The sequence below is a fragment of the Neoarius graeffei genome, chromosome 17, assembly GCF_027579695.1.
Source record: "Neoarius graeffei isolate fNeoGra1 chromosome 17, fNeoGra1.pri, whole genome shotgun sequence".
Lineage (NCBI taxonomy): Eukaryota > Metazoa > Chordata > Actinopteri > Siluriformes > Ariidae > Neoarius > Neoarius graeffei.
Genome location: NC_083585.1, coordinates 38,430,704 through 38,457,474, shown reverse-complemented (window position 1 = coordinate 38,457,474; position 26,771 = coordinate 38,430,704). Strand labels below are relative to the sequence as shown.

At 40.2% G+C, this 26,771-nt stretch overlaps 1 protein-coding gene across 1 annotated transcript in view; it reads left to right on the top strand.

Annotated features, from left to right (window-relative positions):
• LOC132864715 (LHFPL tetraspan subfamily member 6 protein) overlaps positions 1–19,119 on the top strand; it is a 128,886-nt gene extending 109,767 nt beyond the window's left edge. Inside the window, exons 3-4 of the mRNA XM_060898131.1 lie at positions 3,807–3,905; positions 18,093–19,119. Of these exons, the coding sequence (XP_060754114.1) occupies positions 3,807–3,905; positions 18,093–18,211 (218 nt within the window). The 3' untranslated portion in view covers positions 18,212–19,119. The remainder of the gene's footprint in view (positions 1–3,806; positions 3,906–18,092) is intronic.
• Positions 19,120–26,771: the final 7,652 nt, after the last annotated feature.

The window sequence follows — 26,771 nt, the reverse complement described above, 5'->3', positions numbered from 1 at the left end:
CAGTGTTGGAGAAGTTCAGTTGAAAAAGTGCTAAGATTTTTTAAGAAGAGCTTCTACAGATCCAACTGCTATAAACTTCAACAACAAAACAGAAATATGTCTCAGTTATGGTTACATTATCCCATCTTCTCCGCGAGAAAGTTTTCCGTTCCAGACCCAGATGAGATTTGCAATGGACCTCATTATGTTTTCTTGTAGGAATTTACATATGTGCAGGAACATCAACATCCGCCACAAGTTCTGTGCTTGTTGGAGCCGATAACGTGTTTGCGAAAGGTTTGATGAACAGAGCACGCCGACAAAGAGAGAGAAAAAAGAGGGAACAGAGAAGAGGAAGATAAAAGAAGGAAGCTGTACTTTGGTTGCGTGATCGCTGGAGACTGGAGCCACCTGCTTCCCTTATTCTCTGTCATCCAGCTGTTTATAATGAGGGAAATGAATAGAAAGGAGTGTGCATCATAACTTATGCACTAGATGTGTTATTGCCTACTTCTCTCTGGTTCTTCTGAGTCTGTTAGTTGTGGATGTGGATTTTGCGCCAGTGTACTTGAGGCAGTTAAGGCTTGAGGACATGTCCGTAATTGTGATTATTTGTTCTGCCTTTTTTCATCAGAACAAAATTGGCTTTACTGCTGGTACATTCAACCCCTTCTGGTTCTTAAATAACAGAGTGATTATCTCTAATTCCATGCAAATAGTTGTTACAGTACACTTTTTAGACAGACATGAGATTTAACATAGAACAAAATGAATGTTAGCCTTTGCCAAAGCTATGAAGAGAAGAAACGCTGTCCTACTTTTGTTTCTGTTTTTCAACACCACAGGACATTTCAAGCTGATTACACGCCTCTTCATCTGTTGACATTACTTATGACTTGAAAGAGAATCCATGAGTTTGTTTAAATTTCAGAACGAATGTACTGCCTTGGAAGCTATGCATTCTCTCAGTTGTTATGGCAAGTACCAGAAGTTTACATAAGCTCCAGTTTGTGGAGGAAAAACTTTCAACAGTGTAATTTTTAGGAGTGACCAACAGAGAATCCCAGAAGCTTCTGATGCAGCATATCTTAAGTCTCATCTTTTGAGTGTTTCACTGTGGTAGAAACCCACCCACACGTCAAAACTAGGACAGTAAGTCAAGAAAAAGAGACTCGAGAAACTGAATGTGCTGCATTTAAACAAGCATCCTTTTAATTATACTTTAATTACGAATTGGCTAGTGTTTGTGAAGCTGTGTTTGTGATTAACTGTCAGTGTCCATAGAGACAGATAAGGTTATCGTAGGCACAGTCAAAAATCATACATCAAATTAACATAATAATTAGGTGAGCACAATAGAGCAACAAACCATTGATGGGAGAGGCGCAAAGGACAGGATCAAAATAGAAACAAAGACAGGACCAATATGGCAATGTGAACAAGAGCACGTCATAAAAACAGCCTCAATGAGGCTGTAGCTCATACCGGCCACTGCTGTTTTGTGTGAGTTTGAAATCCGATCAGTCCTGTGGAAGGAGTAGCAATTTTTGTGAAATTGCATTTGACCCCTGTGTAGCCGCATCCATGGTAGGTGGCGCCACCTGGTGAACAATTCTTATTGGAATATGTCTTTAGAGTCTTCTGGGTGAGTTTCAGTGAAAACATCCTAGCAGTTTACGAACAGTAGTGTTTGGTGTGACGATTCACCCAAAAATTTCAAATGCCCATAAAATCGTAAATATGACTGGTGGCACCACAATCTTGGCAACTTTTATACATACCAACCTGGGGAACATTTCATATGAGTTTGATCAAAATCTGATTACGTCTGTAGGAGGAGTAGTGATTTTCGTGAAATTGCACGTGACCCCTCTGTAGCCTCATCCATGGTAGGTGGTGCCACCTGGTGAACAATTCTTGTTGGTATATGTCTTTAGAGTCTTCTGGGTGAGTTTCAGTGAAAACGTCCTAGCAGTTTACGAACAGTTGTGTTTGGTGTGACGAGTCACCCAAAAATTTTAAACGCCCATAAAATCATAAGTATGACGGGTGGTGCCACCGTCTTGGCAACTTTTATACATACCAACCTGGGGAGCATTCCATAGGAGTTTGATCAAAATCTGATCACTCCTGTAGGAGGAGTAGCGATTTACATGAAATTGCACGTGACCCCTCTGTAGCCTCATCCATGATAGGTGGCGCCACCTGGTGAACAACTCTTGCTGGTATATGTCTTTAGAGTCTTTAGGATGAGTTTCAGTGAAAACGTCCCAGCAGTTTACAGAGAGTAGTGTTTAATGTGACGAGTCGCCCAAAAATTCCAGACGCCCATAAAATCGTAAATATGAAAGGTGGTGCCACTGTCCTGACAACTTTTATGCACACCCACCTGGGGAACATTGTATGTGAGTTTGATTGAAATATGATCAATCCTGTAGGAGGAGTAGCGATTTTTGTAAACTGGACGGACAATGACGACAGACGACGGATGGACGCTGCGTGATCGCATAACCTCATTCAGCCTGGTTTGTGGCTGAATGAGCTAAAAAGCAGTGATTGTCATGCTGGGAATGGCAACACGTAAGATTGTTGCATTTATTGCATGGTTATTTGATGTTGTCAGTTTCTTGCTCATACAAGGCATTCTCGTTATTACATGATCATCCACACCAACTAATACTTTGGTGATATTTTTCAAAATGTTTCATTAATTAAGAAATTCTCCATACAAGGCATTACTGCGGAGGCCGAGAAAGGCTGTGAGTGTTTTATTAGGTGCAAATAAATGCTAACACCAGTGACCAACATGTTCAGCGAATCTGCGCATCCTTTTCATTCTGGTTATATCCCGCTGTGAAGCCTTCTGTGCAGTCTTATAATGACGACTTCTTTATGCATTCTGTATGTTCCCTGTAAAGTGCCAGTACATATCTAAGTAAATAAGCTGTCGAGTTGAGTGTGGCTATAATGAATACATCTGCCTTTCCTCATTTCTGAGAGGTATGATAGCTTTGTGTTGGGATTGATTTATTCCCCTTATCTCTGTCTGCCCCTCCATGCAGAAGGGTTATCCAGGGTTGGGCCTATGCATGCCTTTCTCTCTCCATGACTGGCCCAAAACTGATAGGCGAGCAAGAGGCAAATTGGAAAGGATTAACCTCATGTGACAGCAAAGCCCCTCAGCCGGAGCACCGAGGACTAATATCCGGCCAGAGCTGACCTTGCAGCTCAGTGCTGAGACCCGATGAATAGCAAAATGCAAAGAGCAGCAAGAATCCTCTTGTGACACCGGAGATGAGGCTGCAAGGGGGACTGGGGTTCAAATGAGGTCTTTTAGACTACTTTTAATATCACTTACTGCCACAAAGCAGCTGCCACATTATATATTCAGTGTGTTTGCTGATTTTATCTTCATGCCTTGACTACAGAAACACATTACATTGTCTGTCTCCCTCTAATACTCTTCTTTTGTCATGTACAATACATCAGTACTGAAGTGTGACTTTTTATATATATTGATCCATCTTTAAATGCTCATGGAACTAATAAATGCTGTCAAAGAGCCGTCCATGGGAAAGCTGAATCTTCAGAATAGACGGTATATTGTCTTCTGAAGGCCAATACTTTTAACTCGTCTTTTATTTATTGAGTAAATGTAAAAAGCTTCCCGGTAGAGGTGATTGTGTTCCTTTATGACTTCTGAGCAGAATACCTTCTTAGTATTAGAGAATGTTTATAATATGATTAGACAGGGAGAGGGGAGCCGATTAACAATAACATTTAGTTTAAAAAAACAACTTAATTGTATTTACTTGTCTTCTCTGCAGGTCTTCTGATTGGCTCGGGATGTGCCCTGTATCCTCTCGGCTGGGACAGTGAGGAGGTCAGACAGACATGTGACAACCGTTCAGATCAGTTTGAACTGGGTAAGTCCAACTATATCATTTGAAAGGAAATTCAGTAGTCTCAGCAACAGCGTTGTCTTCATGCTAGAGTGATGGCATGAATAATCCTTTTACATTATTATTGCTAACAATACTTATCAGGTGCTAGCTAACACAGAATGTTATCAAGAGGTTGAGTAATGTATTTGACAGAATTTAGGCTGCAGTGTATAATGCTCCTTTCTGCAGTGCTCTGAAAACATGGCGTGACTGAAAATGGTGGAAGAAGCCATCTAGTTAAGTCCAAATCAAACGTTTGCATAGAACGCACCCTGCTGAGATCTGTTCATCTGGCTGTGTTGGAATATCTTTTAAGGCAACCCTGTATGTAATTTGGACAGAAATAGTAGATAAAAGCATGTTATTTTTGCCTAGAAATAGCTGATCACAGAACAGCCATCCATCATCTATACCACTTATCTGTCAGGGTAGCGGGGAAGCTGGAGCCAATCCCAGTTGACTTCAGGTAAAAGACGGGGTACACCCTGGGAGTCCAACCAATCAATCACAGGGTTAACAAAGAGGCAAACAAGCATTCACACTCACATCTATGAGCAATTTAGAGGCGCCAGTTGACCTAATCAGTGTCTTTGGACTGTCGGAGGAAGCCCACACAGGTACAAGGAGAACATGCAAACGCCACACATACCCCTTTTCGACCAACAGGGAACAGGTTCCATTCTTTTTCACACACCAAAGTTTGAACCGCTCAGAGCATTTCAACCAAAAATAAATTGGCTCGGAACCAGAAAAGTTGGTTCCAAGCTGGGACCAAAATATAACTGGTTTTTCCAGTGCAAACCGTCATGACATCAGTGGGTGTGTCATTAGTTTGGCGAGGAAGTGGAGTGCAACAATGGAGAATGCAATGGAAAAGAATACATCTTCAGAAAAAAAAGGAATGAAAACAAATATGTGCAATAACAGAACAAAAGCTTGCAGGTCATCAATGAGCTCCGCCATCTTGCTACTACTGTTTACACCCGTCGTGAATTGTGCAATGCTCTCCATTCATGACGCATCCTTGAGTACAATGGTTCCAATCAAAACTGGTGAAAACATGGGCTGGTTTGCTAACTGGCATCAAGGTTCAAAGAATCTTGAATGGAACAGGTTCAAGAACCCGTTCCCTGTTGGTCGAAAAGGGGTAATAGAAAGCCCCCAGTTTCAAACCCAGAAGCTTCTTGTTGTGAGGTAACAGTGCTCCACGCTGCACCACCATGCTGCCCAGAATATATTTGTTCTGTTATACCCAACTGTAGTTTATTCCATATTTAAGCAATATCACACTCGAGGAGATGATGTTGTACTGAATATGAGTATGGTTGTGATTATCTACAGAACTCTCCTTGCAGCCTCGTGCCTACAATTGAATCACAGTTGTGCTGATATTCAGTACATCATGACCTCGAGTGTGATATTGCTTTTATACAATGGTTCTATAAACAAGAAATTAATATCGACTAAATGTTCCATTTAATTTTGCTCTGTGAATGGATATAGCTGGCTCACTAGCTCACATTGATGTGTGCATTCCTGTTAAAGGTGTTTCCAGTAACGTTGGTGTCGTGTCCCTTTTTCCTTTTCATCATCATCTGACAAGCTATCATATTTTAGGTCAAAAGTTATATTCTTGAAAAGTATCATTTGCCCTGCCCGCTGATGGCATTGTGGAGTTTTATGCGCCAAGCGGAGTCATGCACATAGTGAAACATCCCAGTGCTTTTATCACAAAATATCAGAACTCCTGGAACACTCGACCAATCAATTTAGTGGACTGAAACTAACTGTTGTATGAAGCCTATTAACATATTTTTGAGCTTAATGACTGTCCAGTATCTTGGCAATTTTGTGACATATACTACCTTTGAAGCATGTCTCAAACTGTTTTATCATTTGTATCTTCATAACTAATGAAGCTTTTTAAGACACGAACTCATGAGGCAGCATCAGGAAATCAAAGCATCTGCTTTCTACAACCCCGATTCCAAAAAAGTTGGGACAAAGTACAAATTGTAAATAAAAACGGAATGCAATGATGTGGAAGTTTCAAAATTCCATATTTTATTCAGAATAGAACATAGATGACATATCAAATGTTTAAACTGAGAAAATGTATCATTTAAAGAGAAAAATTAGGTGATTTTAAATTTCATGACAACAACACATCTCAAAAAAGTTGGGACAAGGCCATGCTTACCACTGTGAGACATCCCCTTTTCTCTTTACAACAGTCTGTAAACGTCTGGGGACTGAGGAGACAAGTTGCTCAAGTTTAGGGATAGGAATGTTAACCCATTCTTGTCTAATGTAGGATTCTAGTTGCTCAACTGTCTTAGGTCTTTTTTGTCGTGTCTTCCGTTTTATGATGCGGCAAATGTTTTCTATGGGTGAAAGATCTGGACTGCAGGCTGGCCAGTTCAGTACCCGGACCCTTCTTCTACGCAGCCATGATGCTGTAATTGATGCAGTATGTGGTTTGGCATTGTCATGTTGGAAAATGCAAGGTCTTCCCTGACAGAGACGTCGTCTGGATGGGAGCATATGTTGCTCTAGAACCTGGATATACCTTTCAGCATTGATGGTGTCTTTCCAGATGTGTAAGCTGCCCATGCCACACGCACTAATGCAACTCCATACCATCAGAGATGCAGGCTTCTGAACTGAGCGCTGATAACAACTTGGGTCGTCCTTCTCCTCTTTAGTCCAAATGACACGGCGTCCCTGATTTCCATAAAGAACTTCAAATTTTGATTCGTCTGACCACAGAACAGTTTTCCACTTTGCCACAGTCCATTTTAAATTAGCCTTGGCCCAGAGAAGACGTCTGCGCTTCTGGATCATGTTTAGATACGGCTTCTTCTTTGAACTATAGAGTTTTAGCTGGCAACGGCGGATGGCACGGTGAATTGCGTTCACAGATAATGTTCTCTGGAAATATTCCTGAGCCCATTTTGTGATTTCCAATACAGAAGCATGCCTGTATGTGATGCAGTGCCGTCTAAGGGCCCGAAGATCACGGGCACCCAGTATGGTTTTCCGGCCTTGACCCTTACGCACAGAGATTCTTCCAGATTCTCTGAATCTTTTGATGATATTATGCACTGTAGATGATGATATGTTCAAACTCTTTGCAATTTTACACTGTCGAACTCCTTTCTGATATTGCTCCACTATTTGTCGGCGCAGAATTAGGGGGATTGGTGATCCTCTTCCCATCTTTACTTCTGAGAGCCGCTGCCACTCCAAGATGCTCTTTTTATACCCAGTCATGTTAATGACCTATTGCCAATTGACCTAATGAGTTGCAATTTGGTCCTCCAGCTGTTCCTTTTTTGTACCTTTTAACTTTTCCAGCCTCTTATTGCCCCTGTCCCAACTTTTTTGAGATGTGTTGCTGTCATGAAATTTCAAATGAGCCAATATTTGGCATGAAATTTCAAAATTTCTCACTTTCGACATTTGATATGTTGTCTATGTTCTATTGTGAATACAATATCAGTTGTTGAGATTTGTAAATTATTGCATTCCATTTTTATTTACAATTTGTACTTTGTCCCAACTTTTTTGGAATCGGGGTTGTATTTTAGACCCACTCATTTTAATGGTTTGGTTCACAACAGTCAGAGCTTTCAGCGCTTCAGAAGTGGCACATACCACAAGTGAGGGGTGTTCCCATAATCATGGTGAACACATGGGTCCATTGGAAGGCACCATGACACTATGGGAATATTCATGTTAAAATGTCTACAAATAAAAAGGATGCCGTAGTGTTGTGACGTTCATAAACATTAGATAAAAATGTTCTCAAAAGCACCAAGAAAATATGAAAGAAATTGTTCTGTGAACATGAGTAAACTTTTGGCTAGATATTAGCATAACCATGCTATGATTTGAGCCACATGTATATTGTATTGAACATTAACCTTTAATTCTCCAATGATGACTGTTCTGGATTGTGTGTGAGATTTTTTCCATCTCACAGTGCTAGTGGAAGTATGTGGAATTAGAGCTACGCTGAGCTGAGCTAATACAAATGCATAAAGAAGAAATCTGACATATTGTGAATAATTTCTACAGTTCCTTCCATTCATATTATGCAGAATTAAACTGTCTTCTGTTGTATTTATTGTTTTTAAGGGCTCATGTCACATTTTGACAAAAGATCTCCCACACGTGAAAAGGGAATGTTCAGGGACGTGACATCTATTATTATCTTCAACAATGGAAATATCAGAAAGAATGATTTTTGCAAAGTCTTATTGATGGCATCATGAGAATACTGTGGGGCAAACTGTCACACACACCACACACACTTGAAGGCAGACAGACATCTGAATGTTCCTCTGAATGGATACCAAACATGGTAGTCTGTAGTCAACCTACTTTTAGCTTCTCCTCCAGACATTTTGGGGGAAAAAAGGGATGAAAAATTGAATAATCCTCCTTGTTCACATGCATTACACCTGTGAATGCAACTTCTCAGTCACTGCTGAGCACATGTTACAGATGTTTCAGTGCCATGGGCTGAATCTTATCAGCCTAAATAGAGAATAAATCTGTCGGGTGTTTCACTCTGTAATCACCTGACAAGACTGTCATGGGTAAATTGCATGAAGCTATACTTCAGCCCCCGCCTCACTTCTTCAGACTGTCCTGTGTATTTATCGGTTATTCTATCCACATTCACTGGATATGAGCAATCACATGCTCTGATTGGCTACTCTACTACTAGGATATCAGCTCATATACCATGAGTAGAGAAAAACAAAAATGGTGGAGCACATCAAGTCAGATATATCACTTTATCAAGTATTTAAAAGAAATAGAAATAGTTAAAAGAATATAGAGTCATCCCCCGCAAAAAAAAAACCTCCTGTTCCACACTCCAGCCCAGTTGGTGGCAGTAATGCACCATTAAGTTGGTTTGCCAACTGCCAAAAAAACCCTAAAGAAGAAGAAGAAAATGGCTGCGCGTGTTGCTGAACCAACCAAGGACGAAATAAAAACTCTACTTGAAAACAACCCCCCCAAAAAATACAAAAAAAGCAACAAAACATGGAATGAAAGTATTTGATGGTAAGAACGTATCTTTTTTATTTTTCAAGAATTATTTTTAGCGCATTTTTCACAAAGTGCTACTGTCATTTCGCTGGTTTGTTTACATTCTAAGCGGAAGTGATTTTGTCGGACGTTTTGTATAAAGTTTTAATTTATCAAATTTGCAAAAAATAAAAATAAAATGCTCTGTTTCTTAAAATCCAGTGGATAGAATAAAACAGTTATTCCACTCAATCTCGTCGTACGTGGCTTATAGCCGACTCGGTGCTACGCACCTTGTCAGCTAGCAGCTCATGTACGACTCGATTTTGTGGAATAACTATTAAATATTTGGTGGTGGTGTTGCATTTGGTTCCAAAAAACTCCAAAATAATCTGGCTTAAGTCATTTGATAACAGCTCATAGTCTGTTGTGGGTGCTAAAAACGAAACCTTATAATGTTGTCTTATTATCTTTCCAAGACAGGAATGGCTTCGCCCTGCCAGCATGTTGCCACCTGAATTTCATTTCACAAATCTCTTAGTTATTCAGTACATTTAAACATATAACAGTTTTTGATATTGCCTCCACTTTGGGCTTCTGAATTATTCTTTCAGGCTCTTTATAACCTGATTTTGAATGCATAAGTTCCCATTTCAGTGTAGTTTACTCACTGTGCCTGAATGCCACTGGCAGTCTAACTTAATACCCCAGTTGGGAATCACTTTCTTGTAGGCTTTAAGTAAAAAACAGCAATTGCAGGAGCATGTAATCCAGCACAGAAATGTGCAATAAGCACACTGTCAGCAAGTCTTGAATGGGAATTATGGTGTTAAAGCATTCAGGACAATATGTTCCACAAATCAGTGCACCATCACTGATTAAAATGTGTTGTATTTGCTCTGTGCATATTTGATGTATGATGTTGTCCATAAGAACATGTGAACGAAAAGGAAGCCATGGTACATTTTGTTTTTGCTGAAACATCTAAAAACAGTTACAGTTAAACGGGCCTGAGTCAGTTAAAACTGGTTTACAGCAGGTTCCTGTTCTGCAGCATGTAAGACAAACATCACTTCACAATACAAACAAAACATAATTAAGGACGTTAACAGAAATACAAACCGTACAGACAGCTATATACAGAGACATTGAAAGGGGAGAGGATTGAAGCAATATATATATATATATATATATATATATATATATATATATATATATATATATATATATATATACACACAGTGAGAGTAAAAAGCATTTGATCCCTTGCTGATTTTGTTGGTTTGCCCACTAATAAAGACATGATCATTCTATACTTTTAATGGTAAATGTATTCTAACATGGAGAGACAGAATATCAAAAAGAAAATCCAGAAAATAACTTTAAAGAATATATATTAATTGATTTGTATTTCATTGAGGGAAATAAGTATTTGATCCCCTAGCCCTTTGGTGACCTTGAAAATGGTTCCTCCAGGAACGATGATGTTTCAGTTGTCAAGACAACGGAAAAACTAAAATACAAGAGCATTTTGTTTTGTGCACAAGAGCATTGTGACGTATCTTTCTGTTTTTGTATTTTAGTTTTTCCGTTGTCTTGACAACTGAAAAGTCATCGTTCCTGGAGGAACCATTTTCAAGGGGTCAGTCACCAAAGGGCTAGTATGCATTAGGAGTTCTGGCTTTCACAGACCAGTTAGACACTCCCAATCAACTTGTTACCTGAATTGAAGACACCTGTTCTAACTAATCACCTGTATGAAAGACACCTGTTCACAGAATCAGACAATCCGACAGATTCCAAACTCTCCAACATGGGTAAGACCAAAGAACTCTCTCAGGACCTCAAAGACAGGATTGCTGACCTGCACAAATCTGGAATGGGCTACAAAAACATTAGCAAGATGCTGGGTATTAAAGTAACAACCATTGGTGCAATTGTGAGAAAATTTAAGAAGTATAACATGACCATCAATAGACCTCGGTCTGGTGCTCCACAGAAGATTTCACCTCGTGGGGTGGCAATGATCATGAGAACTGTGAGAAATCGGCCTGCAACCACACAGCAGGAGTTAGTGAATGACCTCAAGGCAGCTGGGACCACAGTCACCAGGAAAACAATTGGCAACACTTTGCGCCGCAATGGATTAAAATCCTGCAGTGCCTGAAAGGTACCCCTGCTTAAGAAGGCACGTGTGGAGGCCCACCTAAAGTATGCCAATGATCACCTCAAAGATGTGCAAAGTGATTGGGAGAAGGTTCTGTGGTCAGACGAGACCAAAATTGAACTATTTGGCCTAAACTCTACTTGTCGTGTGTGGAGGAAGAAAAATGCTGCCTATGACCCCAGGAACACTGTGCCCACCGTCAAGCATGGAGGTGGAAGCATTATGTTTTGGGGGTGTTTCTCTGCCAAGGGCACAGGGCTACTTCACCGCATCAGTGGGAAGAGGGATGGAGCCATGTACCGTGCAGTCCTGAGGGACAACCTCCTCCCCTCTGCCAGGAAGTTGAAAATGGGCCGTGGTTGGGTCTTCCAACATGACAACGACCCGAAGCATACAGCAAAGGCAACAAAGGAGTGGCTCAAGAAGAACCACATTAAGGTCATGGAGTGGCCCAGCCAGTCTCCGGACCTCAATCCAATCGAAAATCTATGGAGGGAGCTGAAGGTCCGAGTTGCCAAGCGACAGCCCACTAACCTTAATGATTTAGAGAGGATCTGCAAAGAAGAGTGGGCCAAAATTCCCCCTGATATGTGTGCTAACCTTGTGGTTAACTACAACAAACGTCTGTCCGCTGTGCTTGCAAACAAAGACTTTGCCACCAAGTATTAAGTGCTTTTGGCTAGAGGGATCAAATACTTATTTCCCTCAATGAAATAAAAATCAATTAAAATATATTCTTTAAAGTTATTTTCTGGATTTTCGTTTTGATATTCTGTCTCTCCATGTTAGAATACATCTACCATTAAAAGTATAGAATGATCATGTCTTTATTAGTGGGCAAACCAACAAAATCAGCAAGGGATCAAATACTTTTTACTCTCACTGTAAATATATATATCTCATCTCATTATCTCTAGCCACTTTATCCTGTTCTACAGGGTCGCAGGCAAGCTGGAGCCTATCCCAGCTGACTACGGGCGAAAGGTGGGGTACACCCTGGACAAGTCGCCAGGTCATCACAGGGCTGACACATAGACACAGACAACCATTCACACTCACATTCACACCTACGGTCAATTTAGAGTCACCAGTTAACCTAACCTGCATGTCTTTGGACTGTGGGGGAAACCGGAGCACCCGGAGGAAACCCACGCGGACACGGGGAGAACATGCAAACTCCACACAGAAAGGCCCTCGCCGGCCATGGGGCTCGAACCCAGACCTTCTTGCTGTGAGGCGACAGCGCTAACCACTACACCACCGTGCCGCCCCAAATATATATATATATATAAATAAAACCTCACTAGTATGATAATAGATCAATGATTGCAGGTGTAACTGTCAAACAGAAAGCTCACAGAAGTAGATAAGGAGAAAATAGATATTACTCTGTAGTTTTCTTTTTATTTAATTCATTGTTAACACCCTCATAAATATAAACTTGTCTCAGGGGAAAACGTTGCATCTGATACCAAAGCACAGGCGCCGTTCTTCACATTAAAGCACGCCGTGACAAATGTACAGCAGCACAGAACAAACCACCAAGTCTGACCATTTTTAATTAAAGTGCTTAGTTTCTAAAAGTTCGCCTCGCATAAAATAGCCATAGTTACTCAAAGGAAAACCAAAAAACGTCATACTTGCACATCAGAATAACACTCTCATGAACTGAAATCACAAGAGCTCCATCCAAAGTGCTCCAAAAGAACCTACGCAGATGGTATGCTCGCTGATTTTTCTCTCTGTGTTGAAAAGAAAGTGAATGTCCACTTCTCCTGTGAGATACTGCATGTTTTCTACTGTTGTTGTTATTATTATTTATCATGAGACAAGAGGAAAATGTTATTGTATTCCCCATCAAATTATGCACAGCTGGCTAAAAAGCTCAACTCCTGTCTTAAAGAGATTGTTTTTCATGTTTTTTCCCCCCCGTCTATTTTGTATTCAGTTACACCTTCTCTGTAAGAGATCAGCATGGAAAGTAATATCTGTGGAAATAGAGGTTGTTAAAGGCCATTGCCTGGTTTATTATGCTGTTTGTCAGCATAGAATATATTACAATATTTTAAACACTGCTTTCAGCAAAAAGTGTGTAGGTGGAGTTCAGCAGACATAGTGTGTTATCAAGGGATTTTCTGAAAATTTACTGGAGAAATGGGAATGCTCGAGAGCTTTTGTAATCACTCAACACAATCTCTTACGCCAGTCACAGAATTTAAACATTTGTGACAAGGACAGCAAAAGTCTTTGCTGAACTATGTGTTCTGAAAGACAAGAGAAGACAGCAAATAAATTTCATAGATATACATCCTCCTTCAGTGGGGTTCTTTAAGTGAGTTTCACTGGGGTTTAGTTCCTCTGTCGGATGCCTGACTGGCTCTATTTCACACCAGGGAGCGAAAGTTTAAGAATGTAAATGGCCTTTTGTTGTTTGCTCCAGTAAAATCAATAAGAGGAGACGTACACTAAGCCTGACTGGAAATTCATATGTACATTATTTGTGTATATTACAGTGTACAAAGTCCCAAAAAATCATTTATGGGATGAAATTCACACTCCTCACTCTTGTAACGACGTAACATTTTCATTGCTTGTGAATAATATGCTTTAAGATCAGGGCCGTAGCTAATTCTTGGGGCCCAGAGCTGGGGTGGGGGGGGGGGGGGGGGTCGTCACAAAAATTCCAGCATGATGTCTGAATATGTTTAAAGCTAGACGGCCTTTCGATTTCATAAAATCAGTGAAATTTAGTTCCCTCTGAAATTTGGTCATTGTGATATATGTTTATTTCTGTAATATCTCACAAAATATCAGGCCATTCTGTGGCTGGGAAGTTATTTAATTTGAAGGAATTCCCGAGCAAATAATGTGCCTGAAAATGCTCACTTCACACAGTCAAGCAGACAGAGGAAATCTGTATGCGCATGTACAGGTTTACCTTTGACCGTGCACTGACAGTTCCATCATTCTGTTGCTAAACGAACACCGTTGATCACGGTGATCACACCGAGGTGCTCGCTGACCGCCGATATTTATTAGTTTGGTCCTGCGTTTCCTTTCCTTTGCAACATAACGTCTTTTTTTTTTTTCACGGTGCGGTTTCCATCAAATCCTGTGCTCTGATTGGCTGGTGAGCGGGTCCGTAGCCTACGGTACGGACCCCAGTTACGGACCTCTGGCGATTCGCTCATTCACAACAACAACAAACATAGTAGCAATTTTTGTTAACATTTATTTTCAGGAGAATAGCATTAATTTTACATCATGGATAGCGATAACGACAGTGTTCACAGCGAAAGCGAGTTTTACTACCCTGAGGAAGAAGAAATAAAAGAAAACATTTCAGGAGAAAGCTAAAAACCTGTAACTTGCTAACACCGAGCAAAAACATGGCTGAATCCTGAATGACTCAATTTTGTATAAATAGGGGACTACATAGGCAGCAAAATGTAGTTTTTTTCCTGCCATGGAAGTGCACTTGTATACCGAGGAGAAAGCAATTTGCATTACAGCCATGAATGAGGATTCAAAATGGCGGCTCGGCTCGGTTTTCCCTTTCGGGCGCTCTCGTTTTCTGTTAGAATTTGTTAAAGAAAAAAATAAGTATATTATTTACCAGCTTAAGCTCAGTCTGTATGGTGAAATACCGTGACCTCGGCCTTGAATACTGACCTCGGCCCAGAGGGCCTCAGTCAGTACTTTCAAGACCTCGGTCACGGTATTTCACGATACGGACCTCCCAGCTGGTAAATAACACATTTCTTCTCACTTTCTGTTATTGTAGTCTGTCTTTCACGTTTCATTCGCACACTCACATCCTCTATTTTTCTCTCCTGTTTCAAATGTGCATCCCACAATGCCTTGCACGAATGGGGAAAGCCCACCACATGATGCATAACGTAGTATCTTGAATTGGGTCATGGTGAAGCAGTAAAAAATAGCAGAGAATTGAGGGCCACGTGGCCTTAAATTCATTAATTGTTCTATTTTTAAAAAAACTAATAAAATTGGAAGTCTGTGATTCGAATTCAGTAGCTTTCGGTCCACTAAACAAAAATATTTGCGTGTCAGGGAAAATTCTTTTTATGACCTACACTTGAAAAACCTGAAAGGCAGTCTACCTTTAATGTCTGCAATAATGAATGAAAATTGAAAATTCTGACCACCCTGTTTAAGATGAGTAACTGGAAATAATTGCAAATTATAGTTATGTTTACATCAGATTTACCATTTTGGAATGAAGCAAGTGGTATTTGAGGGTGTGGGATTGGAGGGGTTGTAATTCCTATATACAGTGAGAGTAAAAAGTATTTGATCCCTTGCTGATTTTGTTGGTTTGCCCACTAATAAAGACATGATCATTCTATACTTTTAATGGTAGATGTATTCTAACATGGAGAGACAGAATATCAAAACGAAAATCCAGAAAATAACTTTAAAGAATATATTTTAATTGATTTGTATTTCATTGAGGGAAATAAGTATTTGATCCCTCTAGCCAAAAGCACTTAATACTTGGTGGTAAAGCCTTTGTTTGCAAGCACAGCGGACAGACGTTTGTTGTAGTTAACCACAAGGTTAGCACACATATCAGGGGGAATTTTGGCCCACTCTTCTTTGCAGATCCTCTCTAAATCATTAAGGTTGGTGGGCTGTCGCTTGGCAACTCGGACCTTCAGCTCCCTCCATAGATTTTCGATTGGATTGAGGTCCGGAGACTGGCTGGGCCACTCCATGACCTTAATGTGGTTCTTCTTGAGCCACTCCTTTGTTGCCTTTGCTGTATGCTTCGGGTCGTTGTCATGTTGGAAGACCCAACCACGGCCCATTTTCAACTTCCTGGCAGAGGGGAGGAGGTTGTCCCTCAGGACTGCACAGTACATGGCTCCATCCATCTTCCCACTGATGCGGTGAAGTAGCCCTGCGCCCTTGGCAGAGAAACACCCCCAAAACATAATGCTTCCACCTCCATGCTTGACGGTGGGCACAGTGTTCCTGGGGTCATAGGCAGCATTTTTCTTCCTCCACACATGACGAGTAGAGTTTAGGCCAAATAGTTCAATTTTGGTCTCGTCTGACCACAGAACCTTCTCCCAATCACTTTGCACATCTTTGAGGTGATCATTGGCATACTTTAGGCGGGCCTCCACATGTGCCTTCTTAAGCAGGGGTACCTTTCGGGCACTGCAGGATTTTAATCCATTGCGGCGCAAAGTGTTGCCAATTGTTTTCCTGGTGACTGTGGTCCCAGCTGCCTTGAGGTCATTCACTAACTCCCGCTGTGTGGTTTCAGGCCGATTTCTCACAGTTCTCATGATCATTGCCACCCCATGAGGTGAAATCTTCTGTGGAGCACCAGACCGAGGTCTATTGATGGTCATGTTATACTTCTTAAATTTTCTCACAATTGCACCAATGGTTGTTACTTTAATACCCAGCATCTTGCTAATGTTTTTGTAGCCCATTCCAGATTTGTGCAGGTCAACAATCCTGTCTCTGAGGTCCTGAGAGAGTTCTTTGGTCTTACCCATGTTGGAGAGTTTGGAATCTGTCTGATTGTCTGATTCTGTGAACAGGTGTCTTTCATACAGGTGATTAGTTAGAACAGGTGTCTTCAATTCAGGTAACAAGTTGATTGGGAGTGTCTAACTGGTCTGTGAAAGCCAGAACTCCTAATGCATACTAGGGGATCAAATACTTATTTCCCTCAATGAAATACAAATCAATTAATATATATTCTTTAAAGTTATTTTCTGGATTTTCGTTTTGATATTCTGTCTCTCCATGTTAGAATACATTTACCATTAAAAGTATAGAATGATCATGTCTTTATTAGTGGGCAAACCAACAAAATCAGCAAGGGATCAAATACTTTTTACTCTCACTGTATAACTGGATAGTATTTGCTGCATGGTGGTGCAGTGGTTAGCACTGTCACCTCACAGCAACAAGGTTCTGGGTTTGAACCTCGCAGCCGACTGGGACCTTTCTGCCTTTCTGTATGGAGTTTGCATGTTCTCCTCGTGCCTGTATGGGTTGCCTCTGGGTTCTCCGGTTTCCTTCCAAAGCCATGTGGATTATGTTAGTTGGCTACTCTAAATTGCCCATATATGTGAATGTGAATAGTTGTTCATCTCTGTGTTAGCCCTGTGATAGATTGGCGACCTGCCCAGGGTGTACCCCATCTCTTGCACAAAGTCAGCTGGGATTGGGTCCAGCGTCCACCGTGACCCTGATGCATAAGTGGCATAGATAATAGCTGGATGGAATGATCTGACAGTTGTCTGTTATTTATAATCTGATTTTTTTTACAGGATTTATTTAGTTACATTTATTGCAGCCAATAAACAAAACCTGCCTCTTGATTTTTGGATTATGTTTGGATCAGGATTATCTGGATAAAAATCCAGGTGTAAATTCATCTAAGATCTGGTTTAAATATGATCATTGCTTTAAGCACTTTTGGTGGCCAGAAACGCATTTTAGCTGCATTATGCAAGTTTAAATCTGTTTCTCCAAGCCACATTTGACATCAAATTCATTATGCCATATTGCATACAGTTGAGGACTGGTGAGCATCTTTAGGGTGATTAAAAGCCCAATGCACAATTACAATTTTTGATGCATAAAACAGATGAAAAAGAGCAACACCACAAAAATGTGGTGGTCAAATGCATACAGCTTTTTTGGCTCTCCAGAAATGCGAATGTGTGTGGTTGGAATCTCGTAGGAATACTCTCCAGATCCAAAAGTTAAGAAATGATAAAGCATAAACTAGGTTTTAAAAAGACGTTTTGTCATCTTATTTCCAAAAATGAACGTGAGCATTGAATGAACATTCCTGAAGGTTGTGTGATGCTGAAGTGCCATTATGATATTAGTTTGTTAAAAGAAATGGACCCAATGGTGATTTTTTTTTCCCTAACTCTTTGTTTATGCGTGTGTGTGTGTGCATGCAGGCTCGTGTGAGATCGGCTGGGCGTATTACTGCACCGGAGCGGGCGCAGCTACAGCTATGCTGATCTGCACTTGGTTGGCTTGCTTCGCTGGCAAGAAACAGAAGCAGTACCCATATTAGGAGAGATTCAGACAGCTTCAGCTTCAGCTTTAAGCACAGAGCAGCCAAGGACGAATGCCTCAGCGTGGACTGTAAAGAGCAGAAACACTCTTTCACCTCAGGCATGAACACTTTCTCCATTTCTCCTTTTCCAGCTGCCAGATCCTGTCATAGGCTGAATGCTCACATGGAAGTATCTCGTGATATAAAATAGACTGATCACACACAGCGACCGGTGTTCTCTCATATCAAACACGTCTAGAGGATGATTGTCAGGAAATCCAAAGGACAAATTATCCTTAATGTCTTCTCTTAATCCTGAGAGTGCGCTTCTTCTTCTCTTCTTCTTCTTCTTCGTTTTAGTGTACCAGTGCTTGTAGAGTCTATTAAGATCAACACACATTACTATGAATTGTTTATATTTACTTATCCATTTTCACATTACGCTACAAAATGCAATAATTGTCTTATTCACCATGCAGTGTTAAATAAGCATTATCGAAAGATTAATGTCTATAATTTTATGATAATGTATACTAAGGAAACAGTATACACTATATACGTGGATTGTGATATACAGTATATGCTTCATATCAACACATTTTGTGATAATGTACAAAACATGTATTGTATTACCCATTATATGTTGTAAATTAAACCTTTTCATCAACAGAATATTGGGTGACTTGAGTTTTACATGTACAGGTACGTATTTTAAGTGTAGAAAAAAATTTATTTCAGACCACTTAGAGTGTATATAAGAGTCGATTTAATACAGTACTACAGTACATTTGTGTCGGAAATGTATTCTCTACAAACGATGGCATTGACATTTGGGGTATTCTTTATCTGCTAGGATGCATTGCTTTGGCACGTACCTTTTGCATTTTAATATCATATTTCATAAATAAACTACATATTCTCCATGATGCTTTTTATGTGACTACGAAATGACAAATGTCCCAAAACAGTGTACCATCTAGGGATGTGTTCAAGTATCTGTCCTTTGTATTTTGGCAAAGTATAAAGGAAAATAAATACTTTTCCACAAAAATAAACATACCCACTGGCCACTTTAATAAGAACATCCCTGATCATTCATGCAATTATCTGAACAAATGACCACTGTATCTGTAAGCTCTTGACTTGTATCTCCATGATTTTATACATCGTGCTGCTGCCACCTGATTGGCTGACTGGATAATTGCATGAATGTCCAGGAGTACATTTGATTTAAATCTTCTCAAAGTTCATGACCTGCATGAAACAGTTGAGCTTCTGTGCAGTTTAACTTTCTTTATAAATCAAAACTGAGTCATCCATTGAAACCCAGAACAAACTGATTCCAAAACCAACTGAGTTGGATTTTGAATCAATACCCCATACATTCACTTATGCATATATTTTCTGCACTTATCCTCCCCTAGTAAATAAGTAGTGGTTTCATACATACATACATACATACATACATACTGGTTCACCTCATAAAGTGAAGGGTCAGGAGAGGTTTTCTGTTAATCCTCGCCGTACTGTTAGATGTCATGGTGGCTGGATCAAGTTCAAGTTTTCTTTGCCCAGAGGGAACTGTTGGAGCATTTGCAAGGTAACAAGTTTGTGGCTGAAATTCTCAATCAATGACCTGTAGAAGCAATCAAGCACAGAGCTGTGCCCTTTCTGCAAAATGTCTTCGATTGTCTTGCTCTCTCTGGTACAAAAAGGATACGTTACACAGGAATGTTAATGATAATGTGGAGGCAGATCTCTTGCTTAATTGTTGTTGCTAAAGTAATCATTTAAATGCAGAGGAACGTAAAATATTGTGGGCTGCTTAAATTACACCAAACAGCAGAACACTTTTGGCTCACTAATCAGGACACCTTTATTCGCAACATATTTAACAGTAATCAGTAAGGATGTCATCTTTGCAGTGTAAATAAACAGAAAACATTTGCATACATTGGAGAACATTTTCCATTCAACACTTGCAATCCAGCCAGCTGTTAGAGGAGAACTGTGTATATAAATAGCACAGTATGTGGGATTAGAGCTTCAGGTCTCTATATTAGTCAGCTCTCGGAGGTCTGCTTGGACTGTAGATGCTTGACTGTGCTACTGATGTTTTTTTCCAGTCCAAAAGATTTATCTACAGTACTGCGCAAAAGTCTTAGGCACATGTAAAGAAATGCTGTGGACCAAAAATGACTTGAAAAGGCAATGAAATGAAATGTTTCAACATTAAAATAATACTATAAACAGCAGTAAGCTGTAATAAATGAAACAGAGTCAATATTTGGTGTGAGACGACTCTTTCTCGGGTACAATGAGTGCAGGTTTATGTGGAAATGAGCTGTAGGTCTTACTGAGCATCTTGCAGAAGCAGCCACAGTTCTTCCGGACACTTTGACTGTCACACTTGCTTCTTAATTTTGCACTGAAACCCAGCAGCCTTCATTATGTTTTCTTTTTTAATCTGAAAAGTGCTCTCTTATGTAATATGCTGCTCAGATACAAACATTTTTTTTCTGTAACATTTCATTTTGTGCTGGAAAACGAACGTTTTGGACTCTAAAATGTTTTTGTACCGACTTGATAATGTAGAAGTCATAAAACTGAAATCTATAACAAAGTTTGTATTAAAAAAATAGGGTGCCTAAGACTTTTGCACAGTACTGTGTATAAAAATTATATACAGATTTGTAGTGCCTATTTGCACCAGGGTAAACTCAGCACTGGTCACACAATACAACTATTTGCATTGTTAGATACAAAAACATATTCTTACAGCAGTATTAGCGAATTAATTACCTACCTGAGTACTGTGTTAATGTTATCTTATAGCTAGATTAACTAACATTACCTATACGGCAGTAGGTCCTTCACTTAGCTAATTAAAGCTAATTCACTTAGCTTCACTTAGGTAATTAAAACCAAGCACGAATAAGCTAGCTAACATTAGAGTTGCATTACACAAGCTATGTAATATAACATAACTATTATATAACTGAACCTATTAGCCAGTTCTCTACTTTAAACAAACAAAAAAACAATACAGACCAATATAAGATTTGCAGGCTTTAGCTGGTTTAGCAAATTGCCCAACCTGGTCCAGCTTCTGAAACCATCAAACCACAGCAGCTTGAGCAGCTGGGGCTGATTACCAACTAAAGCCAGCTAACTGTCCCAGTTCTCTTCAGCAAGGGTCTCTTTGCGGTTAGCTAACATTAGGTTAAAAACGACACTGTTCAATTAAAGACAGTACTAAGCTTTTAGCAAGCTCACTAAAATTATGTTAAGTGTTCTTGTGTAATTCCACTCCATGACTGGTATTGTGTGATGAAGCTACAGGGTAGGACTAAATTGGGAGCAAATACTTTTTTGTTTTCATCCAGGTGCAAATTGCTTTTGCGTTCTTTATACTTAAGACTACTTTTTAGCTAGTTTGGTCTCAGGGGGAAGAAAAAAAACCCAGCTTCACTTGGATTACTGTTTTAGATCACTGAGCTATTTCATCATGAAACTATGCCAACCAGAGCTGGTAGATTTATGTCAAACATCACATCACATCACACACATCACATCACATTATCTCTAGCCGCTTTATCCTTCTACAGGGTCGCAGGCAAGCTGGAGCCTATCCCAGCCAACTACGGGCGAAAGGCGGGGTACACCCTGGACAAGTCGCCAGGTCATCACAGGGCTGACACATAGACACAGACAACCATTCACACTCACACCTACGGTCAATTTAGAGTCACCAGTTAACCTAACCTGCATGTCTTTGGACTGTGGGGGAAACCGGAGCACCCGGAGGAAACCCACGCGGACACGGGGAGAACATGCAAACTCCACACGGAAAGGCCCTCGCCGGCCCCGGGGCTCGAACCCAGGACCTTCTTGCTGTGAGGCGACAGCGCTAACCACTACACCACCGTGCCGCCCCTATATATATATATATATATATATATCCGTTCAAAAGTTTGGGGTCACTTTGAAATGTCCTTATTTTTGAAAGAAAAGCACTGTTCCTTTCAATGAAGATCACTTTAAACTAATCAGAAATCCACTCTATACATTGCTAATGTGGTAAATGACTATTCTAGCTGCAAATGTCTGGTTTTTGGTGCAATATCTCCATAGGTGTATAGAGGCCCATTTCCAGCAACTCTCACTGCAGTGTTCTAATGGTACAATGTGTTTGCTCATTGCCTCAGAAGGCTAATGGATGATTAGAAAACCCTTGTACAATCATGTTAGCACAGCTGAAAACAGTTGAGCTCTTTAGAGAAGCTATAAAACTGACCTTCCTTTGAGCAGATTGAGTTTCTGGAGCATCACATTTGTGGGGTCGATTAAATGCTCAAAATGGCCAGAAAAATGTCTTGACTATATTTTCTATTCATTTTACAACTTATGGTGGGAAATAAAAGTGTGACTTTTCATGGAAAACACAAAATTGTCTGGGTGACCCCAAACTTTTGAACGGTAGTGTGTGTGTATATATATATATATATATATATATATATATATATATATGACTGCAGACTTTCAACTCATTTCCAAAAAACGGGCAGGTTTTTTTGTTTTTTGTCTTTGCTTTTTTACTCTTTTCATTCCTGAAGTGAGTGTAATAGCTTTTGGATACATTTCTGTATAGCACTCCAGTATCCAACAAGTGTACTCATATTTCAGACCCATTTAATAACCATATTCATCACTTATGAGTTGAAAGTTCTCATTGCTTCACCTCACAATAAACCGAAGCTTTGTTTTGCAGTCTCACTCCTCACTCATGCCTGAGGAATCTGAGGGTTTTTGTATTCCTCTCTCTCTCTTTCTCTCTGTTATATAACATCTGTTCTGTCAAAGGTTTTTGTGCTTGTGATTGTTACCAGGCATCAGATACACATCTGAACTTCAGTGTAGCCTGCCGTATTATTGTGCACAATGTGGGTTGGTTAATCCTCCATCTCAGTCCGCGTTTTACAGCCGGAACCGAAAGATGTAAGGAACTATGTACACACATTTGCACAGCTAGGACCAATTTATCTTAGTCAGTCTACCTATTGGCATGTTTTCAGGAGATGGGAGGAAACTGGAGAACTTGGAGGAAATCCACACAGACAGGGGGAAAGCAAGTCAAATGCAGCACAGACAGTAAACAAAGGTCAGAATTGAAGCAGGAACCAAGTTTGTACAATAAAAATTAAAAACCCTGTCTTATACTTGATTTATAAAAATGCACTAGACTGCTGGTGCAGTAAATGGAATATCTTAACATGCCTTTATCAATATTATTTAATGACTTGTTCTTACAATAGTACTGGCTCAGCAGTTAAGGAATTGGGCTCGAGATTGGAAAAGTTTTAGTTCAAAAATCAGTATCATGAAGCTATCGCTGTTGGTTTCTTTGGCAAGATGCAAATGTATCCAGTCTCAATTATAATTTTGGATACGAAAAACAGCTCAGTAAGTCAATGTAAAAAAATAATAATAAAAGGTCAAAAAGTTGTTTTATAGTGGTTCAGACCATGATATAACTTTTTTTTTAGTAAGAAGTCTCATACAACAATTCGCATTCATGACATATATATATATATATATATATTTTTTTTTTAATCCTGAAGCTGGGCGGCACGGTGGTGTAGTGGTTAGCGCTGTCGCCTCACAGCAAGAAGGTCCTGGGTTCGAACCCCGGGTCCGGCGAGGGCCTTTCTGTGTGGAGTTTGCATGTTCTCCCCGTGTCCGCGTGGGTTTCCTCCGGGTGCTCCGGTTTCCCCCACAGTCCAAAGACATGCAGGTTAGGTTAACTGGTGACTCTAAATTGACCGTAGGTGTGAATGTGAGTGTGAATGGTTGTCTGTGTCTATGTGTCAGCCCTGTGATGACCTGGCGACTTGTCCAGGGTGTACCCCGCCTTTCGCCCGTAGTCAGCTGGGATAGGCTCCAGCTTGCCTGCGACCCTGTAGAAGGATAAAGCGGCTAGAGATAATGAGATGAGATGAGATCCTGAAGCTATTATTTTGGAACAACTAAGAATATATGCAGTCATGCTTCTCTTTCTTTCAGTGGTAAAATAATGCATCTATTTTGGGGAAGTTATGGCCTAATGGTTAGAGAAGCAGCATTTGAAACAAAAGGTTGCTGGTTTGATTTCCTGGACCAGCAGGAATGGCTGAAGTGCCCTTGAGCAAGTCACCTAACTGCTGCTCTGGGTATGTTGTATGTCACTCTGGATAAGAGCATCTGCTAAATGCCATTAATGTATTTTATAATTGCTTATATCCACAAGCTATAAACTAGAAGGACACTCAGTAGAGTGCATACCTCAGTCAAGCCACATATCTGGATTTGCATCAAAATCTAATCAATTGTTCCTTGGCCCATGGCTTACCTTTCCTCAAAATTTCATCAAAATCTGTTCACTACTTTTTGAGTTACGTTGGGAATAGACAAACACAAACAAACAAACGGAGGCGAAAACATAATCTACTCCAACAAATTTGGTGGAAGTAATGAAATGCCACATTGAGTGTAATGAATCTTTTCAACACTGCAGCAATACAATAAAAAGTAATTCTGTTTGAGTATACTTTCAATTCAATTCAATTCAATTTGATCACAGCCAGAAATCTCGTTTGCTAATGAGCAAGCCTGAGGTGGCAGTGGAGAAGAAAAATCTCCCTGAGACAACATGAAAAACAAGCCTCGTGAAGAACCAGACACAACAGTAATTCCTTCTGCTTCTGAGTGACACACCAGATAGTGGGATTATAAATCATTATGGCATACAGTCATACAGAGAAGCAAAACATTACGAAACATATTAAAAGGATACAGAATGTTCAGTATGAGTATACTGTACATAGGAGTCCTAAGATAAACAAAACATTTATTATTCTATCCATATGCACTGGATATGAGCAATCGCACGCTCTGATTGGCTACTCTACTACTAGGCTATCAGCTCATATACCGTGAGTAGAGAAAAACAAAATGGCGGAGCACGTTGCTGAACCAGCCGAGGACGAAATAAAAAGTACTCAAAAACAAAACCCCAAAAATTAACAAAAAAAGGAATAAAAGTATTTGATGGTAAGAACGTATCTTTTTTTATCTTTCAAGAATTATTATTATAGCATTCTTTACAAACTGCTACTGTCATTTCGCCGGTTTGTTTACATTCTAATTGGAAAGGATTTTATCGGACGTTTTGTATAAAGTTTTTATTTATTGAATTTGCAAAAAATAAAAATGCTCTGTTTCTTAAAATCCAGTGAATGTAAATTGAATAAAAGTTATTCCACTCAATCTCATCGTGCACGGCTTATAGCCAACTTGCTGCTACGTGCTTCGTCGGCATGTACGACTCAATTTCATGGAATAACTGTTAAATATCCAACAGTTGGGCGGCACGGTGGTATAGTGGTTAGCGCTGTCGCCTCACAACAAGGAGGTCTGGGTTAGAGCCCCATGGCCGGTGAGGGCCTTTCTGTGCGGAGTTTGCATGTTCTCCCCGTGTCCGCGTGGGTTTCCTCCGGGTGCTCCGGTTTCCCCCACAGTCCAAAGACATGCAGGTTAGGTTAACTGGTGACTCTAAATTGACCGTAGGTGTGAATGTGAGTGTGAATGGTTGTCTGCGTCTATGTGTCAGCCCTGTGATGACCTGGCGACTTGTCCAGGGTGTACCCCACCTTTCGCCCGTAGTCAGCTGGGATAGGCTCCAGCTTGCCTGTGACCCTGTAGAACAGGATAAAGCGGCTACAGATAATGAGATGAGATGAGATGAGATGAGATGAGATGAGATGAGATGAGATGAGATATCCAACAGTTAGTTCCGGCCACTAATTTGATTGGACGAGTGGCATTCCAAGAGTGTTTATATTTAGTAGAACTACACTGAGATGTTTCACTCTTTGTATCACTCCACTTGTCTGTGTTTGCCACATAAAATTCCAGTTTTAGATACAGTCTCACTGAAACTGTTACTACAATACAATACATCGTCATCAGTGCACACAGCAAATGAGACATTTTTCATGAATAACTTTCTGGTATCAGATATGAAAGCTGATCAGATGAAGATGAAAAGAAAGAAGGGATGCTGGATGCATGTTTAACAGGAATGTCCAAATCACTGTTCGCTAGCTTGCCAGCTTGCTGATGGGTGATCAGTGAGTGTGGCTTCATCAGGATCTATTTGCATTTACAGCGCCAAAATAAACAAATTATTTGGCCATGCTGTGTCCTGAAATGTCAGTTACTCAATATTAAGTTCTTGTTTCAGAAACTTTTATATAAAAACAATATTTCACTTGCAATCATGCTGTTCTACTGAATATACCGTCGGTGTGGCTGTGATCCAGGTGTAGGCACAAAGCCATAGGCAGTGTATATACTCAGTATATCTCATCTCATCTCATTATCTCTAGCCGCTTTATCCTTGTACAGGGTCGCAGGCAAGCTGGAGCCTATCCCAGCTGACTACAGGCGAAAGGCGGGGTACACCCTGGACAAGTCGCCAGGTCATCACAGGGCTGACACATAGACACAGACAACCATTCACACTCACATTCACACCTAC